General features: G+C 36.7%; 1 protein-coding gene across 1 annotated transcript in view; it reads left to right on the forward strand.

The window, feature by feature from the left end:
• The first annotated feature begins 8064 nt into the window (after positions 1–8064).
• TRPA1 (transient receptor potential cation channel subfamily A member 1) overlaps positions 8065–22939 on the forward strand; it is a 55278-nt gene continuing 40403 nt past the window's right edge. Inside the window, exons 1-7 of the mRNA XM_003274774.4 lie at positions 8065–8350; positions 11788–11944; positions 14465–14640; positions 18422–18529; positions 20399–20507; positions 21023–21168; positions 22206–22342. Coding sequence (XP_003274822.2) covers positions 8240–8350; positions 11788–11944; positions 14465–14640; positions 18422–18529; positions 20399–20507; positions 21023–21168; positions 22206–22342 — 944 coding nt within the window. The 5' untranslated portion in view covers positions 8065–8239. The remainder of the gene's footprint in view (positions 8351–11787; positions 11945–14464; positions 14641–18421; positions 18530–20398; positions 20508–21022; positions 21169–22205; positions 22343–22939) is intronic.

Below are 22939 nucleotides of genomic sequence, written 5' to 3' on the forward strand. Positions count from 1 at the left end.
CACTGCAAGCTCCACATCCCAGGTTCATGCCATTCTCCTGCCTCAGCCTCCTGAGTAGCTGGAACTACAGGCGCCTGCCACCAAGCCCAGCTAAATTTTTTTTTTTTTGTATTTTTAGTAGAGATGGGGTTTCACCATGTTAGCCAGGATGGTCTCGATTTCCTGACCTCGTGATCCACCCGCCTCGGCCTCCCAAAGTGCTGGGATTACAGGCGTGAGCCACTGGGCCCAGCCAGAAAAAAATTTAAAAAATTAATCAAAACCTAGAGTTGCTATGATATTCATCTAAAATGTCCACTTATAAACCAAAATGTTACAAGACAAGCAAAGAAACAAGTCAGTGTAGCCCATACTCAGAAAGAAGAAAAAAGCAACAAACAGAAACTAATTCTGTTTGAGCATAGATGTTAGATTTAGCAGTTAAGAATTTCAAATCAGCTAATATAAAGATGTTGAATGTAAAGAAAACATTTTCAAAGAATTAAAGGAAAATATGTTGAGAATGATAAAACAACAAGGGAATTTTAATAAATATAAACTAAAAACAAAAAGAACCAACTGAACATTCTAGAGTTGAAAAGACAATAATATAAATGAAAAATTTATGAGTAGGCTCAATAGCAGATTTGGGAACAATGAAGAAGTAGTAAACTTGAAGACAGATCAATAAAAATTAATCTAAAGCAGAGATAAAAAAGACTAAAAATATTGAACAGAAACATGGACAACATTAAGTTTACCAGCATACACATAATGGAAGTCCCAAAAAGAAAAGAGGAAAAGAAAGGAGAAGAAAAATTATTTGAAGAACTTATGACTGAAAACTGTTCAAATTTGAAAAAAAGTATTAATCTACAAATTCAAGAAGGTCCATGAACACTAAGGAAGTTAAAAACAAAGATGTCAGTACGTGAATACTGTAGAGTCAAGTTGCTGAAAGACAGAAAAAAATTTTGAAATTAGGAAGAGAAAAACTACTTATCTCATTGAAAAAAAAAGATAATTTGTTGACTTCTCATTGAAAACAATGGAGGCCAGAAGGCAGTGTAATAACACTCGAAGTGATGAAAGAAATGTGTATCAAACAAAACTTCTATATCCAGCAAGAAGTATTCCTTATTTTATTTTCCAAGCAGACTTGCCTTATTAGATATTCTAAAAGAAATCCTTCATATTGAAAGAAAATAATAGCAGACAGTAACTCAAATCTATAAGAATAAATGAAGATCACTAGCTATTGTAAATAAATAGGCAAATATAAAAGTCTGTGTGTGTGTATGTGTATCCTATTTTCTTCTTTTAATTTCTTTTAAAAATGTGAAATTGTTTAAAAAGAATTATAACACACTATTTTAGAGTGTATACCATGCATAGATGTATAAATGTATTACATATGACAATAATAATATAAAATGGGAGAGGAAATTGTGATACATTGGAGGAACATTGCCATAGTTTACTGAATTAAACAAGTATTAACCTAAAGTAGACTGTAATAAGTTAAAGATGAACATTGTAATCACCATACTATGAAAATAACCTGAAAACATCTAAACAATCTACCAATGAATTAAAATGGTATGTTAAGACAATTGTTGGATAAAAAAGAAGGCAGTAGAGAAAAAACAGAGTAAAAGAAAAATACGTGATACAAACAAATATTAAAATGGCAGTTTCATATCAATAATCATATTAAATGTTAATGATATGAGTAAATATTGTAATTAAAAGGGAGAGACTGTCAACCTGTATAAAAGAGAAAGATTCAACTATACGCTATTTATAAGAAACAGTTTAAAAACAAATAGATTAAAATTAACAGGATGGAAAAAGATCTGCCATGTGAATGGTAAGCATAAGTGATCTGGCATGACAATATCAGATAAAATAGACTTTAAAATAAGAAATATTACTAAAGACCATAAAGGAAATTTCATAATGATAAAAAGGAAAATATAGTGGGAAGACAATAATTATAAGTATGCATGTATCTAAGAGCAGAGACACTCGCGCAATGGAGTATAAATCCTGACAGAATTGTGAGAAGAAATAGACAATTTAACAATTATAATTTGATATTTTAATATTCTCAGTAACTGATAACATAATAAATAGAAAATCACTAAGAATATAGAAAACTTGAGCAACACTATCACCAAAGTATACCCAATAACATACTCAGAAACTTTACCAAATGATAGCAGAATATACATTATTTTCAAGTGTATGTAGAACAGTCTACAAGATAGACCATATGCTAGGCATAAAATATTTCAACAATTCTACATTTGAATTTACATGGATTGAAACAATATAAAGTATGTTCTCTGACCATAAACAGGGTGAATTGAATATCAACAACAGAAATAAATTTGGGAAAATCCCACATACTTGAAAATTAAGCAACAGAGTTCCAAAAGTAATTTGTGAGCCAAAGAAGAAACCAGAACTGAAAACATGCCAAATCAAAATTTATGAAATGCAGCTACTGTAAAGTTGAGCAAGTATTTTGTATCTTTAAATAATTATATTAGAAGAAAGATCCAAAATCAACAACTGAATGTTCTACCTCTAAAAGGTAAAGGAAGAAGAGCAAATTGGACCCAAATAATTAGAAAGAAAAATTAAAGAGAGAAAAAAATGAAACAAAAGTAGAGAAACAGTAGAGAAAATCAATAAAATCAAAAGTTGGTTCTTTGAAAAACAATAAAAAAACTGATAAACTATTAGCTAGGAAAGAGAGATTACATGAATGACAAAAAACAGAAATGAAAGAAGGGGCATTATTACACACCCTACAAGAAACTGATTGACTAAATTGATTGTATAGGAATTCTATAAACAACTTTGTGCCAACAAACACATAGACAACTTAGATTAAATGGATAAAATTCTCAACAAATTACCAAAATTTACTCAAGCAAAAATATTAAATCAAAATAGCTCTATAAAAGATAAAAATTGAATTAGTAATTAAATATCTTCCCAAAGGCCTACACTGGTGAATTCTATTAAACCTTTAAAAAATAATACCAATATTATACAAACTACTTCAGAAAATAGAAGACAACAGTTTTAAACTTATTCAGGGAGGCCACTACTATAACTGATAGCAAAGCTATACAAACATATCACCAAAAGAGGCAACTACAGATCAATATTCTTCATGAGCCTAAACACAGAAATCTTTGACAAAATATTAGCAACCTGAATCCAGTAACGTATTAAAAGGTTGGTTTGATATTAGAATATCTATTAATATAAAATAATATAAGTGAGAAAAAACACGTGATCATCTCAATAGTTGTAGAGACAGTATCAGACAAAATTCAACACCCACTCTTGATAAAAACAAAGAATAAAAATATTTTCCTCAACCTGATAATAGACATCCATAAAAATCCTACTTTAATGTAATATTTAACGTTGAAAGATATTGCTTTCCCCCTAAGATTGGGAAAAAGGTAAGGATATCCACTCTCTCCTCTTCTATTCAACAATGTCCTAGAGCTTCTAATCAGTGATTGAGGTGGAAAAAAAATTAAAGGCATACAATTGCAAAAGGAAGAAGCAAACTGTCTTTATTAGCATTGTCTTATATGTTTAAGATTCTAAAAAGTCTCTTAAAAATCTACTAGAGTTAATAAGCAAAGTTAGTAATAGTGTAGAAAACAAGATCATTTTGAAAATTCAATTGTATTTCTGTAAACAACAAATCATCTGATGGTAAAATTAAGAAAATCATTTCATTTAAAATAGCTTAAAATTAATAAAATCCTTAGGAACACATTTAACCAAAAATATGCATGAACTGTACATGGAAAACTACAAAGCACTGCTGAGGGAATCAAGACAGGTCTATATAAATTGAAAATATACCATGTTTATGGATCAGAAGACTCAATATTTTAAAAATGGCCCTTCCCACCAAATCAATCTATAGACTAAATGCAACAGGCATACCCAGAAACAACGCTTTATCAGCCATCAAGGCATCCTTCCATCTAGTCAAGTTGACACCCAATATTAACCATCATACTACCCATCTCACAAGAGATTAATAACCTGAATATATAAGTCAAGACCATGTGGTATTGGCTTAAATATAGAGATATTAATCAGTGGAAGAAGATAGGGGTCTAGAAACAAACTCTTACATTTGTAGTCAATTGATTTTTGACAATGGTTTGAAGGCAATTCTATGAGGGATGTATAGTTTTTTAACAACTAGTAACAGTTGTATATCCATATGCAATAAAAATGAACTTAGACCTCTACCCCACAACCTGAACAAAAAATTAACTCAAAATTGATCTAGTTAAGAGCTAACACTTCTAGAAGAAAATACTGAAGAGAAGCTTTTTAATTTTGCATTGGCAAAAGTTTCTATATATGGCACCCAAAACAAAATATAGGAAATTAACAAATTAGACTTTTATCAAAATTAAAAGTTTTGTTTTTCAAAAGGCGCTATTAAGAAAATAAAGAGAAATAACAGCTTCTGAAAAAACTTTGCAAATTATTTATCTGATTAAAGAGTTATATTTAGAATAAAGAACTCTTACAACTTAATAGTAAGAAGACAACGCAATTTAAAAAGAGGCCAAAGAATTTAATAAACATTTCATCAAGAAAATATATGAATGAATAATAAGACATGATAATATGGACAATATCATTAGCCATTAGGGAAATGCTAATTAGAGACTCAATGGTATATACCACTAGAATGACCATAATAAAGATTGACAATACTAAGTTTTGTGAGGCTATGAAGTAAGTAGAATCCTCATACACTGCTGGAGGCCATATAAAATGGTACATCCACTTTGGAAGGCAATTTGGCAGTTTCATACAAAGCTAAACACATACTTATCACATTACTCAGCAAGTCCACTACTAGGTATCTATCTAAACAAGAGAAATAAAAATGTATGTCCACAGATTTGTATGAAAATGTTCACAGCAGCATTATTTATAATAGACCCAAACTGGAAATAATTCAGATGTCTACCAACTGGTAAATGGGTAAAGAAAACATGGTATATCCATACAATGGAATACTACTGATCAATAAAAAGGAAGAAACTACTGATACATAGTACAATGTAGGTCAATCTCAAGTGTATTATACTAAGCAAAAGAAGCCAGATACTAAATATTATATAGTGTATGACTCCATGTATCTGAAATTTCTAGAGAAGGCTAAACTATAGAGATAGAAAGTATGCTCCAAAGACAGATTGAAGGTTGCTTAGGGGTCTGGGTGGGGGAGGGAATTACTGCATCTGAGTCTAAGGAAACTTTTTGGATTGATGGAGATATTCTAAAACTGGATTGTGGAGATAGTTGTATACTTGTATAAATTTACTACAAGTCGTCAAACTGTGCACTTTCCATGGGTGCGTTTTATGTTTTTTTTTCATAAAAGATGCTATTTTCCTTAGCATGTATATTGGGCCCCTTTTCATTAATAATATATCTGGATTAGTGACTTTAAAAATAAATATTTTTATAATTAACTTATAAACGAAACATTTTTAAATTTAAGGAACAAAATAATTAAGGAGAATTTTGGTAATTTAGATTTTTTTCATAAAATGTTATTGAGCAATATATGCGTATAACTATATTTTCCTTGATAATTTAAATAAAATCATTATTATCACTTTTTATTTTCTTGAATAAGGTCCTGTGTAATGTCAAATTGTAATTTGATAATAAAAATTACCTTCAGAAAATTTCTAGGAAGGTTTCTTTTCTCTAATAATTATCATTTTAAAAGTATAATTGATATAAAAAGCTTGCATATTACTGCTCTTCATCATTAAACTTCAAATGAAATAAGATCCTGATTGTAAAAAGCTAGATACTGTCTTGTTCCTGTTTACATTTTGCATTTTAAGACCAAGATTTGCAATTAATCTTGCAATTAGAGGAAGTTGCCCTGCCTGCCTATGAAAAAGATATTTTTGATGGGTAGGAAATAATTTAATAATTAAGAAGAAACAGTCATGGGAATTCCTGAGAGGTCTTAGGAAGACACTGCCTGAAAAATGCCTAAAATGAACAAGACCCCCATAATATTTTTTAAAAATTAAACTATCTTTTAATCGCTTTGCTTTTATAAGCAGAAAGCAGGAAAAAATTCATATCTATAATATTAACCAACTGTATTTTTCAGTGTTAAAGACAGAGAAGACAAATTAAAAAGAATACATGCTTTGGAGAATGTCAGTGGGGTAGAGAAGCAAGAATGCAGACTCCAGGGGATATTACAAAGGAGGGGTGCTGTTGGCCTGGAGCCACCCTTCTCCCAGAATTCCCCTCAACCATCCATTGCTGGAGTTCCCTGCACTGGCCCATGCTGCCCCCGCCCACCCCCGTCACCCCGTCTTTCGGGGCCAACAGGGCCATCTGATGCTTGCTACCATGACATGCCCACTGCCCCAGCTTCCAAAATGACCACGTCGAACATCCTGTTTATTCAGTTTTTGCCTTAGTGACCCTTTCCAGCTAAGTGTTGTGAGAAAAGCAATTGATCAAAATAATCAATGATAAAAAATAAAAAGTCTTAATATTCCTATGAGGCATTTCCATTTTAAAACATTAAACTGGTATATGGAAAATATCAGGTAGGCAGCAATGGCTCAATGAGAGTTATTCTTTTTACCCAACCCTTGGATTCTTTTCTTTATTGGTTTCTCCAAATGCATTACCTCTTTCAACTAAATCATAGCAAGCTGTGCAACTCATTCTTATCTTGCATACCCTGAACACAGATGCTGATGGGAAAAGAGTGCAAAGGTGAAGTTGAACACCTGTATACTCCAGCAAGCCATACTCATGGACTCACGATGTGGTTAAGTTCAATATTATCCTTCCAAGGAATTCCACTCCAAGGGTGGAATTGATGGCAACCTGCCATATCCATTGGAAGATTTAGGGGGACCTTTCATGGTTCCTCAACATCATCATGTCCACTCTGCCTAGCCCTAAGCTTAGCCCACCAGAGCCCCTAGGTCAGACAGTCCACAAACCGTTACTGAGTGCACCTCTATGCCAGGTCCTGGATCCACGGGGGTCTTGTGTTAAGTGCTGGAGATGAGCAGGTGAATATGACAATCCAGGGCCTTCATGAAGCACAGTCTGTCAAAGCAAAAGACTGTCAAAGCTACATTCTGTCCCGTGTAAGGTATAATCAGCCTTAGAAAGAAGGTTTCTTGCTTTCTAGCCTTGTAAACTTGAACTTACCGGCAACAGTTTCGGAGACTCCCTTGTCTGTACGTAAAAGTAGAACCAGCCTCTTCGATTGAGACACTTCGATTGACACTTAAGGAAGAGCAGTCCTATAAATATAAGTCTCTCAAATAAAGCTGGGGGCAAACAAACTTGCACCAGTCAGCAGTGGCTTACGTTTAACCTGACCTTCTTATTAACCACCCTTAAACACCAAAGCGTGAGGGGGATCACTATTATTATCCACAGGAAATGAGACCTGATATTCACAGGGACTTAATCTAGTCCCTCAAACCAGTGCTAGGATGTAGCTATTGTCCCAAATGTTTGGAATGAGAAATTTTGTTAAAAACTTTATTTCCAAATCAAAGAGGCCCCCAGAAGAAGGTGCACGTGGTGGGAAACACAGGTCCGTAGGATTTTAGTCAGAAAAAACTCCTGAAAACTAAAAATCTTTCCAATGTACCCAGTCATTCCCTCTTCCTCTCTCTTTACACTCCCCACCCCCCACCCAACACACACATACACACACACACACATACACACACTCACATACAAGGTTGGGGGCAGGGCAAGGGGGCTCTTAGTTTGTTTATTATAACAAATTCCCTGCATCCACCCCGACCTGACACGCTTGACTCTGTCAGTGAGCTGCTGCAGCTGCAGGACAGCGGGACGGGCGAGTCACTTTGTCCCTGAAGGGGCGAGTCCAAGGCAGACGCGGCGCCGCCGCCCTCTTTGCGAAGGAGGTCTGCGTTTCTACCTCCTCTCCGCGCCCCGCCTGCTTCCGGTACTACAAAAGTAGCGCGGGCCTGAGAACTCCTTCCAGAAGTTCTCCAGGACTCCCGCAGAGCGACTTTCTCGCTGCCTGTGAGCTGCGGCGCGGGAGAGCTCGGGCTCGCGCGGACCCCGGCGCCTGGCGGGCTGACGGCGCTCTCTCGCCCCAGGTGCCTGCGCGCGTGGAGAGCAGCTGCACCAGGTGGCGTCCGGCGTGGGGTCCATGAAGCGCAGCCTGAGGAAGATGTGGCGCCCTGGAGAAAAGAAGGAGCCCCAGGGCGTTGTCTATGAGGATGTTCCGGACGACACGGAGGATTGCAAGGAATCGCTTAAGGTACTCTGGGGGCTGCCGGTCTGGAGGGTTTCCGACGTGCGGGCGGGGGTCGGCTGGAGGTTTCCTTGCGGGCAGCGCTTGGTTTGGAGAAAGCATGGGGGTTGCAAGCTTTGGGGTGTGTGCACAATCCAGTGACCCTACTAATGACGCGCTCACACAGCGCCTGCTTTGTCTATTTTGTTTGCTTGTTTGTCCAACCGAATTCTTGCTCCTGGACGGGCAACTGCAGTCCAGGGAAACCTACTCAAAAAGTACTTGTATCATCTGGCACAAGATCGGGCAGCTGCCTAAAATCAGGACAATTTGGAATGTGTGCCGTTTCACCTGGACCTTTCCGTAGATTTTTGTTTAGAACCAAATAGCCGAATGATTGTATCTGGTAGTCGTTGGATAACTATTTAAGAGTTTTGGGGGGTTGAGAAGCCTTCTGGTCTAACAGAGTGAAATAGATAAACCAATTGTCTGCACATAAAGCGTCGCAGAAAATGTCCCCAATAAAACGGAGGCAGGAGTGGCAAATTCCTTCTCCAGGGGGTAGGGGCTTCAGGAAACGCTGTGGGGGAGGTGACCTTTTGAAGATGGGTGGGTGACCTGAGGCTCTAGGATGGGCACTTCTATTACTTATGCAGTTCTCGGACCTAAAGGCAGCACTAGCTACTACCTGACGGCGTAGTCTAAGGGATAAAGGCTGTTGGGGGCTCAGAACCCACCACGGGATTTCATCAGATTGCCGGCAGGAGAAAGGGGCTCTTTTAAAATGTTGAGACATCATTAAAAAGGTCGCCCCAAACCCTCATCACAAGTCTCTTTCGACGATGGGACCATGTTAACAGTTTCTTAAGTATTTTCCAGGTTAAAAAAAAAATACTTACACAAAAACACACATGCTAATAGATCTTGTTTTATTTGCAAAGTTAAGAACTCACAGATTTCCACTCTGATTTACTCACAAAATGTATTTTTGAATACATTTCAAATTGGCACTTGTAGATTTACCTCACTGTTTTTACCAGCTTCCTAATATTCCACTGTATGACTAGATCATGATTTATTTAACCAGTCTTGCACTCATGGACACTTAAGCTGTTTTGCGTTTGTTTTGTTTTGCTGTCACACACGTGACAGAGTATGTCTGTGAGTGTAGATGTAGCTTCTCTGTCTGTCTGTCCCTTGGTACCTTTATGGATATGTCTGTATGTCAAAGTCCTAGCAGGGTCAAGAGGTATGTACAGCTTTAATTTTGGTAGAAATTGACAAATTGCTCTCTAAGCAGGTTGCAGGAATTGGCACTATTGCCAATTGTGTGTGTGAGTCAGGCATGTGTAGTTAATCACACACACCAATTAGCCAGGCCTCCCAAAGTGAGTCTGTTGACATGTCCAGTTTGGCCACAGACATTTTTTGTCCTTCTTAATGTTAGCATGATAACTGTGGTCTTTTGGCTTACTCCAGAGAACTGAGTCATGAATAGCTTTCAACCACTGGAATAGTATTTTTACAATTAATATGATACAGGAAGAAATTTCAAATTTCTAAAATCACCCATGTGGTTTTATTTTCTAGAGATATTTGCTGAAGGATTTCTTAGCAGCGAGTCTCAAAATTGTTTGTCTTCATGTTTCTAATAGTCTTTATTTAGATTTATCACCTAAGTAGAGCGACTTATGTTTTTTAAGCCTTTTAGAAGCTACATAGAGTTTGTAGATTGAAGGATTATATATTTTATTTCATTAACTGTGGTAGTTCCATATCATTTTGTAAAAATCTCATGTTGGACCCATGACAAAGAAACATATATAACACTGTGAAGGGTTTTTTAACCTCTAGAGGGTTTTTGGTGGTTTCCTAATTTAAAAGAAAAGCTATATAACATATTTTCTCCAGCACATACACAGTATCTCAGGAACACTAACAAAACTGAAGGATCATAGAAAACTTACAAGATGAGAAATGTGGAAAAAGAACCGTTGGACTGATGCTTTTAGCCTTTTCCAATTATTTTCTTTCAAGATAGTGAACAGTTTAGCATTTGACTTTCCATTTGTAATCTCTCACCTTAGTTTCCAACCTTTTGGCCCCATTGCTACTTATATGTATTTCATTAAAGCAACCTAAAACAGATGTATTTGATATCTCTGTTTTAAAGGGTTTAGTTAGAATTAGCTTATCTAAAAGTGATCTAGTCTATTATGTTCTGAATCTAATCATATAGTTCAGATTCCAAAGGAATCTGAAGTGACCCTGTGACAACATGAAACTACATTAAATGAACATATATTTTGTCTAAATGACATCCTTGGCTTACTTTCAGAACTTTAAAAAATATCTTCAAAGCCTGACAACGTCAGGTACTGATTGAGATGATCTAATACATCTGATATGCTCATGTAAAGTATTTAGATGCTGTTTTGTCATTGTGAATTCAATAGTGCCTTGTGAGCATCTGAACCTAGTACTCCCTCTAAAGAGTGTGGAATTGGGTTTGTGTTGACAGCACATCACTGAACAGACATCCTAAACTGCTCTTTCCAGCACTAGGGAGTGGGCAGCATAATCCCTTTATTACGCAAAGAGCATATCAAATTCAACTACCAAAATGCTTCCAAATAGATTTAGGCCAACACTTTCTTTGATAGGATGAGACATGGAAAAAGACCCTATTTCTGCAAGAAGCCCATTTTAAATTTATTACCGACTTTGTGTAAATTTGGAAGTGGTTGGATGCTTATTGTCATATCCTGTAGTCACTAAAGTTATATGTAGCTTATATGGAATTGAATTTTTTTTAGTTAAAAAGTAACACATCTCAACTTAAGAGACTACCATGGAAGAGTGACTCGTTAGGTACTATTCTATAATAACAGAAGCAAAAACTAAAGTTCAAAATTTTAAGAAATTAAGTTTTATTATTCCAACCTGACATTTGCTGAATAAATCCTAATATTCTAAATCCTTTCTTAGTTATATTAAGGATACATTAAATACCTTAATACTTCATTTTCATTGATAGCTTTTCTTTTCAGTAGTGAGAAATGCTCTAGTTATCTTTAAAATAACAAACTGGAGTTTGGACATATATTATCATGTGGCATATGTGACTAGTTATGGTCAATGGTGGAATTAAAGCAAGTATCTGAATCATTTGTTTGGGGAAGATTTCTGCATTTCCTTCTCAATGAGGAAGAATAGCCTTTATTTCTAAGCATATATGAACGAGTTCATGACAAAAAAAATTATTTCATATATTGATCAGTCTTGGGGCATTTTCTCAAACCTCCTTTGTGTCTGTAAACATTTTCTGTATTTCAAGAAAAATATTTACCTCATTATAAGCATGATAGTTTTGGATAATAATAAGTTCTTTCAGGCTATAAAATGATTATAGTCATAAGTTTTGCGTATGCTTGTTTGGTATAACGGTGTTCAAATACCTCTAGGTGGTTTTTGAAGGAAGTGCGTATGGATTACAAAACGTTAATAAGCAAAAGAAATTAAAAAGATGTGACGATATGGACACCTTCTTCTTGCATTATGCTGCAGCAGAAGGCCAAATTGAGCTAATGGAGAAGATCACCAGAGATTCCTCTTTGGAAGGTAACAAAATATTACAATGCATCTTCCAGAAATCATTCATCCCATTCAATTAACTAGAAAGAATGGAATGAAGTGATTTTTAAGGGTAATTAGTGCCAATTATAAAGAGCCTATATATTTCACTTAGAATTGTGGGTTTTCCTAGACACCAGCACTCCTCAACTTCTTCTACTGAAATACTGCAAAGCATATTACAGAGATCTAGGACACCCCACAACAAGCACAGACTTCATTTGAATTTTTAGATAGATTGTAAGAAAGCATGTACATTTTATGTACTCTTTAATACTATTTCCATTGAGGTTATTTTACATTTAAATTATCATCATTAAATAAAATTGACACCTCAAGAAGGTGTACCATACTCCCACAGTGATGTTTTCCAGATGCCAGCCTTGTACACTCTACCTTGTTTAAGAAATTCAACTGCAGACAGTGAAGGAGGTGGATGCCACAGAGATGAAGGCAGTGAAGTGGTGTGATAAGACCTTTGCTATATAAGATAATTCTGTCAATATTGTGGAAGATGGATTAGAAGTGGAAGCCAAGCTAAAGAGCTATTTTGGTAGTAAAGAGAGGATAAGAGTTCACCAGGGTTGTGAGGCTACAAAAAGGAGACAGGGAGAGGTTCAAGAGCTATTGGTGTGTAAAGTCAATAGCGCTCGACAGCAGAATAAATGGGAAGAGAATGGGGCAGGGAGTTAGAACTGACTTTGAAATTCTTGAATTTAGGAGATTAAGCTAATAATGTAATCATCTGCCAAAAGGAGGAATATGAGAAAACAGAAAGGAAGTGAGTGCGAAGGTGTGAGATTTGGTCACAGTGAGTTTGAAAGGCCCAGGGGACATCCACTTGGAAATATCCAGCACACAACAGAAATGTAGAAGGAAAGGGGCTGCCTACAGGAGCATGATTGCATAGGAAGTCACTGAGACAGTGGCAATGTGTGAAAATCCTTTAGGGGATCACAAAATTGCTAGCAAAGGTAGCTAAGAATAGAGTACCAACATCAAGAGACAGATGGCAGAAGAAAAGCCAGAAAAAGATGAAGATAGTGAAAATGCACATGCCATGGGTGAAGTTATGGGGACAGAAGAGTTAGAAGGAGCCCTTGCCACAAAGAGATCAAGTAGGAGGGAGATCATGATAAAGCCCCTACATTAGAAGTGTCCAGTGACCTCTATAAAAATAAAAATGATTTCTGAAAAGTGATGAGGATAAAAGCCAAATTCAAGTTATTTAATTAGTGAATGGGAGTTCCTAAGTATAGATCCCTGTTTAAGTTTGGCACCAAATGGAATGATGAATGGAGTGATTCTTCTTGATCAGACAGAACGGTCAAGAGATGTGCATGTGTGGGTATGTACATGCATGTGTGTGTGTGTTGTTTAGAATGAAACACTTAGACGAATGAAAGGAAATAGTGGAGAGACACATTTGAAAAAGGAGAGAAACAGAAAACATGGCTATATCGTTCCAAGTACCATGTACCATACATGGTCTCCAAATCATATTTATGAGCAAATACTTTTTCTCCTTTCCTGGACATAGAGATATACTGCCACCAATTTACAAGGTTGTTAAAGCAGACAGCCATGTCTATTTTAGAATAGCTATAGGACTTTCCAGGATGAAAAGACATATTACATATATGCTGAGCTCACGGGGTACATAGTACCATACATGCTATTGTAGAAATATGTGGAAACCACTTGTGGCATCAGGGGCTCAAGCTCAAATTCTAGTCTTGTGGTTTGTTAGTGGTGTGTCTTTTTTCTCATTAACACTTTTTGAACCATTGCTACAGGCCAGGCACTCTGCTGTGTGTGATCTTTAGAGACATGATTTAGTATTATTGTCCCAGTAACATTGCAACATCGCAAGGTCTCTCTCTCTCTCTCTCTCTCTCTCGTTCTCTCTCTCTCTCTCCCTGTGTGTGTGTGTAGGTATATGAATATACGTTTTTTTTATTTTTTTTTTTACTAAGTTTGAATACAAGAAAGCTGAGGTTCAGAGAAGTATGGTAACTTTCATACTTCCTTACTAGCTCTGTGATGTTGGCTAGAATTTTAACCTCTCTGGACCTCAACATCTTCCTCTTCTGAAAATTTGTCATGGTGTTACTTTGCAGGCTATTGGAGGCTTGAATGAAATAATGGTCATGTGAACTTAGCAGAGTGCCTGGTACATAGTTCTTGCTTTTATATAATCCCAATATTTTATTACAATCCCAAAACTCGTATAGATAAAAACATATAGCAATAGGAGGATCTATTTCTTATTAATGCTACCTATAGAAATTTAACTCAATTCATAAAGTCAGTCTCATGCTTCTATATATCCCCCCTAGGTGCCCATTAAATGTTTCGTTAGAACTGAAGCTGTGTTTTTAGTTTCCATAAAAAGATGTAGCTGATTTCATTTGCACTTGGCACTGAGTTGTATAGTGGATAGGCACTCAGGATGTGTTGAATACAGTCTAAGCAAAATTTAATCCATATTTTGGTTTATTTTTCTAGTGCTGCATGAAATGGATGATTATGGAAATACCCCTCTGCATTGTGCTGTAGAAAAAAACCAAATTGAAAGCGTTAAGTTTCTTCTCAGCAGAGGAGCAAACCCAAACCTCCGAAACTTCAACATGATGGCGCCTCTCCACATAGCTGTGCAGGGCATGAACAATGAGGTGATGAAGGTAAGGCTACTGGCCAGCTCCAAAGGGCCTGACTAGCGGCGCAGGTGCTGGGACCCAGAACCAGCTCTCTCTGCTTGCACCAGGATGAGCACCTTCTAAGCTTCCATGGCAAACAAAATGCAATTATTACATTTGCTTTACTTCTCACTAACTAATGATGATGATGATGATTAGTTTTGACTTTATTGAATAGTTCTTATTTACCGGGCATTTTTATAAGAGCTTTGTGTGTGTTTGTTTATTAAATTCTCATCTAAGCAAACCCACTATGAAGTAATCCCACTAGTGTTCTTATTGCATAGCTGAGTACACTGAGGTGCCAAAAGAATTTGAATACCTTGCCTAATATCACACCACAAGTGAAGATGCGAGACTAAGGAATTTTGTTTTCATCTTTATGTTTTCAGGTTTAGGCTTTATCACTTTTACCTGACTGATTTAATGACTAAAAGGAGGAAGGTAATGAGAGACTCAGTGAAAACAGAAAACATAATTATGATACGCTATTTTTGTTAGAATGGATGGCCTGTCAGACAGATTAGTTAGCAGAAGACATAAGGATACCACTGGGAAATTATCTTATTGGTTTTCAAGGTGTAAGAGTAAGTTCGGTCAAATAGAGGAAACCCTGGAAAATTGCTAAAGGGTAAGAATTAGGCCATGATTTTTAAACTACTTCTCAGAGTCTTTCAAACACCCGAGAACACAAACATGCTTAAAGGATGAAGAATGCAATTTACAAATGGAGCATGTTCCAGAAGTTCATTTCTAAGGTAGGCTATTTGGCACTTATAGTAAGTTTTCTGGTAGAAACAATATCCAAAGAGTTCCATGAGTTTCAGGCTCCCTTTAGCCCAAAAATCTTTCTCTCAGCCCTCTGAGACTTTGGCTCCTTTAAGTCTGGCATAAAAGGTGAGAGGAGCCACTTTCTGCTTTCCTACTGTACCTTGTATGTGGCTCTATTAAAATTCTTAACACGTGATATCGGAATCAAATGTTCATGTGCTTTTCTTCCCCACTGGCTAATTATCCTTGAGGGAGGAGGTGTGTCTTACTAATTCAAGTATTTCTTACTCCTTGGCATTGTGCTGGTAAATGATGGCTGTTGAATGAATGAATGAATGAATGAATGAATGAGTAAATGGGAGTTCTGGCTGACTGAGAAGGGGAGAGCTGAAGTCTCAGTAACTATGAGATGGGTCACGGTGGCTCCCTGAAGAGGTTACTAGAAAGTCCTCTGACAACAAACTGTTATTTTTTTATTCATTATTCATGAGCCAAGTGCTATTTCTATATCATCTGTATTGGGCCACTAGTGACTGCAGGGACTCCCGCAGAGATATCAAATATTTCCTCATGGAGCTCTGTGCTCCCTCTGAAGGCTCTTTTCAAGAACACATGCCTATTAACTTAATATTGGCCGTGAAAGTGTGGTTTGGGAATTGAAGGCAGGTAACTGTTGAAAGACTATTGTTAATTAGAAAGCAGAAATCTCCAGACCAACAAATACAGAAAGGTGGGTATCACACAGAAATAGAAAATAAAGCTCCTAACTGATTCATAAGCTCAGTGATGGACATGAAACAAATTTTCCTAGTGACACCAGAACAAGCAGAAAAAGAGAGTTATAAGTAAAATTGGCTCTCCTTTACTTGGGCTTACCAGCCACAACTATGTGTAAAAATATTTTCAGACTCCTCTGGTTCACCAGAGATGACCGGAATAGAAGGAAGAGAAGGTGTTTTGGAATGTTTCCCCTCATGCTTGCAAACAGCAATCCTCTCTACCTGCCTCTCCCAGTTACGCCCATGGTCCAGCCTGTACCCACCCAGCCCCTGCCAGTTTAGAAGCTGCTCCATTGACTGCTCCACTGACCTTCCCTCAAATCTTCCTGTGCTGCCTATAATGGTTGTAAAATAAAAAACTGTCATCCACGCATCACTTCAAGTTCTTGCACAATGATGTATAGTATGCATAATATTCCCTGGGACACACTGGCCTGGGGATTAAGGGGTGGTTTTGTTTCTCAGTAGCCTGCAGACCTTAGTCCTTGGGGCTTTAATTCAAAGTATCCAGTTGTTTGACCCTTCCATGAGGCTTCAGATTATCAACCAAGGGACCTGTGGAGGGCTCACCTCCAAACCTTCCAGACTTGCCTTGTCATGACTGAATTTGAAGTAGGTGCACAGTTTAGTTGCTCTCTCTGGGATCCCTGCCACATATAATTTAACACAGCTAAACATTTATGATCTATGATTCTAAGAGGGCAAAGAGAGAAAAGCCTCTTCTTGTAGACTTTGGTAGGCTATTTTCCATGTGAATCTAGAGTTTCTGAAGAACAGAATGTGATGATGCCTAAAGTCCATGGAAGGAATCTTATGTTCTCATTTCCCTTAATCCATCAATCTTTCTCCACCTATTCTTATGTACTAAAATCTGAGTTTAATTTTCTTTTATGAGCAGAGCCAATTAATAAACCTAATTCATTTGCTGACACTCACAAGGGATACGTTCTGTTAACAAGAGGCTCTGGTAGGAGGTTGCATACTTTTTTCAAAGAAGTCAAGGTTTTTAAGAAACAGCTGGTTTAATAAATTCTTTTAACATTATTTAATTTTAAGGACATGTCATCATTTATCGTAGTCTTTCTGCAAGAGGAAAAGCCTCCAGTAGGCCAATTCAAAGATTTGATGAGACATTTATATGAGACAATTTTGTTACATTGAATATAAAAGAAAGACTAGTCAAAGACCTACAGATGCTTGGGCAGTAATCAGATGGCAGTCAACCAGGTGAGGTGGTAACAGGTCTTCAGTGAAATTCCATCAGAAAAATTACTTGATCATTTTATCAGGATGCTAATTTCTTACATTGTAGAGAAGGTTTCTATTCCAGGCCAAGTTTGAATTAATTGGGTTACACCACACAAAACTCTGAAGAGAATAGCATGTCCACTGACATGTCCCCAAATTCTTGCAATCCAGGTAAAAGAAAAATAACTGGAAGAGAAAAAAAATTCCCTCCTGCCTTTCTCCCTCCCTCCTTTTTTTTTTTTTTTTTTTTTTTTTTTTGAGACGGAGTCTTGCTCTGTTCCCCAGGCTGGAGTGCAGTGGTGCAATCTCGGCTCACTGCAAGCTCCGCCTCCCGGGTTCACGCCATTCTCCTGCCTCAGCCTCCCGAGTAGCTGGGACTACAGGCGCCCGCCAACATGTCTGGCTAATTTTTTTTGTATTTTTAGTAGAGACGGGGTTTCACCATGGTCTCGATCTCCTGACCTTGTGATACGCCCGCCTCGGCCTCCCAAAGTGCTGAGATTACAGGCTTGAGCCACCGCGCCCAGCCTCTCCCTCCCTCCTTTCTGTCTCTTTTACTCTCTTCCTTCTTCCCTACCTCTCTTCCCCTTCCACCATGAACACTTTCTAATGGCTCCACAAGTTTATTTTCCCGAAAATATTAGTTAACATAACTTCACTTAATACAAGTTGGAAGTGTTAAGTGAAGCTATGATAACTAGTATCTATAATTCTTATTTTATTTATAATTCCAGAACTCAATATTGCCTTGATTGTTGTGGCGTTGAAATCATGATTATTTCATCTAATGGGGAAATTAATTAGTACCCACAATGTGCAAGATTTTGTGCCAGATTGTGTGAGAGAAGGATGAATAAAAGATAAACAGACATGGCCCCTGGCATTTGAAAACTTAAACTCTAGTGGAAGGCAAGTACCTTATTTGGAAATTTGCAAAAATTTTGACAATTATTCTCCCCTTTTTTTAGGTCTTGCTTGAGCATAGAACTATTGATGTTAATTTGGAAGGAGAAAATGGAAACACAGCTGTGATCGTTGCATGCACCACAAATAATAGCGAAGCATTGCAGATTTTGGTTTGTATATTTGTCATATCTGTCTGCTTTCTTTATCTTTTCATGAATACAACATGGATTATTATTATTTACAAAAGCTCTTAAGTTTTTCTCCTTGGAAAAATATAAAATACAGAAACTAGGTCAGAAAAAAAGTTGTTCTATGTGTTTTTGTGTATGTACTCCCCCCTTAAGAGGATCTGAGATTGCTTATGGAAGACTAATAGTAAAACAGTAAAGAAAATTATGAGAAAATCGAAGTGAAAAGAAAATACAGGCAGGAAAAGTTGAGATGAAGCTGGTGGTCAGGCTAGAATGCAAAATACAAAGTATAATGGCCTGGATGTTATAAAGATGGATCAAATGTATGATTCTGAGCTTCTGAATAGTCAAAGGAAAGATGAATATAGTCAGTTGCAGACTTACTGGGCCCATAAGAGAAAAGTCAAAGGAAACACAGCTCCCAAGACCTGAAGAAATTATTGTCCTTGGGTCTCAAAAACAGAGCCCTGCATGATGTAATGAAAAAGGTTCTTAGCCACACGCCTGAGAGTAGAGCCAGCCTTGTCTCTGGTGAGGCTTCCTGGCATGGTCCAGTGAAGCGATGGAGATGCTTGTCTGCATGACTTCCTCCTGCTTCTGGCAGTGCTCCATCTGAGCGTGCTGTTAGAATGCCAGCAAATAGACTTTTTTTTCAAATATTCCTTAGTTACTTGTATGTTATCTAGGCCAGCATCTGTATTTTTGCCACTTGATTTTGCCTCTTCACCATCTCAGAGAATAAGAAAATGCAATTAAATAATTTAAAAATATTTACCTAATGTTTAAATGTGCCATACAAATATGTTTTAGCACCTTTACAAGATGGACTTAGAGACAGGTACGTACTCTAAGCTGTCATGATTGGACCACAAAGAGAATAAATGATAAAGAGAATAAAAATAAGTTAACTAACACTCAAACCAAGAATTTAGGAAAAGAGCCTTAAATTAACCACAAGAAAATTGGAATAAAGAAAAGTATTGTTGAAAATACTACAGAAAACAATATATTTTTAAAGTCTGGTTTCCTTGCAAGTTTAATTTATGTGTACACTGTATGATAATGTTCAAAAAAGCTTTTACTTAACAATATTCTTTAATAATACGATTTTACAAAGTACATCTTCAATTTCTGGACTCTACATATATATATATTATATAGATAGATAATTTCTGGACTATTATGTATAGAGTAAACTGATACTACCTCTAAAAGCTGAGATTACAGGTGGAATTGGCTTCTTCACACTTTTCTACTTTTTCAAAATAATTTTTTGTAGTAATTAGAGGTACTTAAAACTGAAGGCTAATGATTTACAGAGAATGGTAGTTTAAAATGATTGGACCACATAAAAAGGTAATAGAACATTCGGTCCTTCTAACATCTTTTTAGTTAAGAAACTTCATTAGTGAAAATATTTGATTATCATGGCTTAACAAGAGTAGTGGCACATTCATTTATTAATTTTGCATAAATAAAGAGAAAATAATCTAGGATATATCACTTTATTTGCATAAGAAACTGAAAATGGTTATGGAAGTCATGATAATGTCTTCAAAAATCTCATTAATCCCATTGAAAAATGTGTTGACTTTATTGCTGGGTATCGAGATAGATGTTGTGTCTACGTTGTTACTTCTTTGGAAGATATAAAATATCTCTATTTCAGAATCTTAGTCTACTTCAAAATTACCTTCTTGCCTAGACTTCATAACATATGAAGCTCTCTATGTACTTTTACACAGACATATAATAGTAAAATGATATGGGAGAGGCACGTAAATTCTCATCCACCCTTGTGATCTGGGGTTTAACTGGTGTCATTTTTCATTCTGTCTTTTCTTCCAGCTTAACAAAGGAGCTAAGCCATGTAAATCAAATAAATGGGGATGTTTCCCTATTCACCAAGCTGCATTTTCAGGTTCCAAAGAATGCATGGAAATCATACTAAGGTTTGGTGAGTCGAGGCTTTTCTACGTTATATACTATAAATAAGTCTATTTTGGTGGATGCTATTAATTTGATTTTTTTTCTTTTGAGTTGGAGTCCCACTCTGTCACCCAGGCTGGAGTACAGTGGTGTGATCTCAGCTCACTGCAACTTCAGCCTTCCAGGTTCAAGTGATTCTCTTGCCTCAGCCTCCTGGGTAACGGGACTATAGGTGCATGCCACCATGCCCATATAATTTTTTGTATTTTTAGTAGGGATGGGGTTTCACCATGTTAGCCAGGCTGGTCTCGATCTCCTGACCTCGTGATCCTCCCACCATGGCCTCTCAAAGTGCTGGGATTACAGGTGTGAGCCACCACACCCGGCCTAATTTGAAAAATATTTAACAGAATTAAACACAAGCTTTTATGTGTCTCAGTGCCCTTTCATTGTTTTTTTACCTTTGTTCATATTTTTTAATAAAAAATCTCCCTATTATTTATTTTATATATTTGTTATGTTGAATGTTATTTTTTTCTCAAGGTGAAGAGCATGGCTACAGTAGACAGTTGCACATTAACTTTATGAATAATGGGAAAGCCACCCCTCTCCACCTGGCTGTGCAAAATGGTGACTTGGAAATGATCAAAATGTGCCTGGACAATGGTGCACAAATAGACCCAATGGAGGTAACTCTTCATATTCTATATGACACTTGTATCTTAGAGTTGTCATAAGCATATAAAATGCTTTATAGCTCTTTTACAGTTAATTTAGATTGAAATACATACGAGAAATACGTATTTCCTTCTGCTTCTGCAGAAGCAGAACAAGAGAATACCCCAAGTTTCAATCTATGTAAAGTATTTTCAGAGCTTCCCAAAACAATTGCAGACACAAATATAGATACAACAAAGAATATGTATCTAGTGCAGTTGCCATTAGAGAAGTTAAGGCCTACCCTCAGAAGATGATAATGTTCAGCCAGGAACATTAAAGCCCAATCATGAATGTATTTGGCTGTAGTCCTAGTCAGAAGAGTTATCATTTTTAGATTAAGGACCACTTAACTAATTTCTAAGAATATGTATGTGAAAGTGTTGACTGTGTTTGGGATCTGACCTTATGGCAGGCATCTCTGACCAAAAGTGGAGAGTTCTGGCCCTTTTTCCTTCAATGTCTGAGTTTTGGGTGGCAACAAGCTCCCCTCCAAGATACTACAAAGGCCTGTATTTTCTGTAGGAAGAGAAGATTGGATATTAATCTCATGTGGCTTCTGGAAACTTCATAAAAACTCAGAAAAGCTAACACTGCCTTTTAACTTTTTCTATATTGTCCCTTCAGTATAGAAATGAAGAGCTGCCAATGGTGGTATGGGGTCTGAAGTCACTTCATACACTGAATGCTTACAGCAATGAATGGGACATTGTTCTCATGTTCCCTGGGGAAAAGGATGGCACCCAGACAATAATGGTGGAAGTGTATGCCAAGAGTTGTTATATTAGAAGGACGCACAATTGTCAGCTACAATTTGTTTGTGGATGCTTTTCTTTGCAGGTCCATAAAGTCAAGGAATATCTGTCACATTTCAGATGATTAATGGTGATCAGCCTGATAGATATTCCTTGATTTTATGAACTTGGGAAGAAAAAGCTCACAGCTGAATATAAGTTATATTCTTTCATTGAGATTTAAACATTGATTCTAGCATTAAAACCCTTTACAGAAGGGAAGGTGCACAGCCATTCATTTTGCTGCCACCCAGGGAGCCACTGAGATTGTTAAATTGATGATATCATCCTATTCTGGTAGCGTGGATATTGTTAACACAACCGATGGATGTCATGAGACCATGCTTCACAGGCAAGTTTCCTACCTATCATTCTGTATACAGATTTTTCATCTTCATGAGTGAAATTAGACATTGCAAGGGGCAGTTAGCACTAATGCTAGCAAAGATTTTGTGGTTCAAAGGAAAAGGGCAAAGATAACAAAGACCCTGTGGATCAACTGGAATCGCGTATGTTCCTTGGGAATGGGAGTAGAATGTTAAAGAAATTTCACAAAATAAAATCACCTATGGCATATTCTGATTCAAGTCCAGTGGATATAGGCTCAAGATTAATTTTCTATGTGCTAAAGAAGTCTACATACACAGTCTTCCAAGCTATTTCTAATCTGTTCCAATTTCTCACATTTATTTTATCCCCATTTTTAGTGATAAAAATGGAGCAGATACATATGGATATGTCACCCCCACGCTAATCCCTCCTGCTCACCAATGATTATAGATAAATGGCTTCAAAAGATATAGTTTTAGGAAATTATAACCAAGTTTCCAAAAACAATAACAGATTTATTTGAAGTTTAACAGAAACGCACATCAGGCAAAGTTTATTAAGCCATAGGCTTACTTGTAGACTGGAAATTCAATTCTTTTGGAAAGACAAGTATCAGATG

This window comes from Nomascus leucogenys, chromosome 16 (assembly GCF_006542625.1).
Source record: "Nomascus leucogenys isolate Asia chromosome 16, Asia_NLE_v1, whole genome shotgun sequence".
In the NCBI taxonomy this organism is placed as follows: Eukaryota; Metazoa; Chordata; class Mammalia; order Primates; family Hylobatidae; genus Nomascus; species Nomascus leucogenys.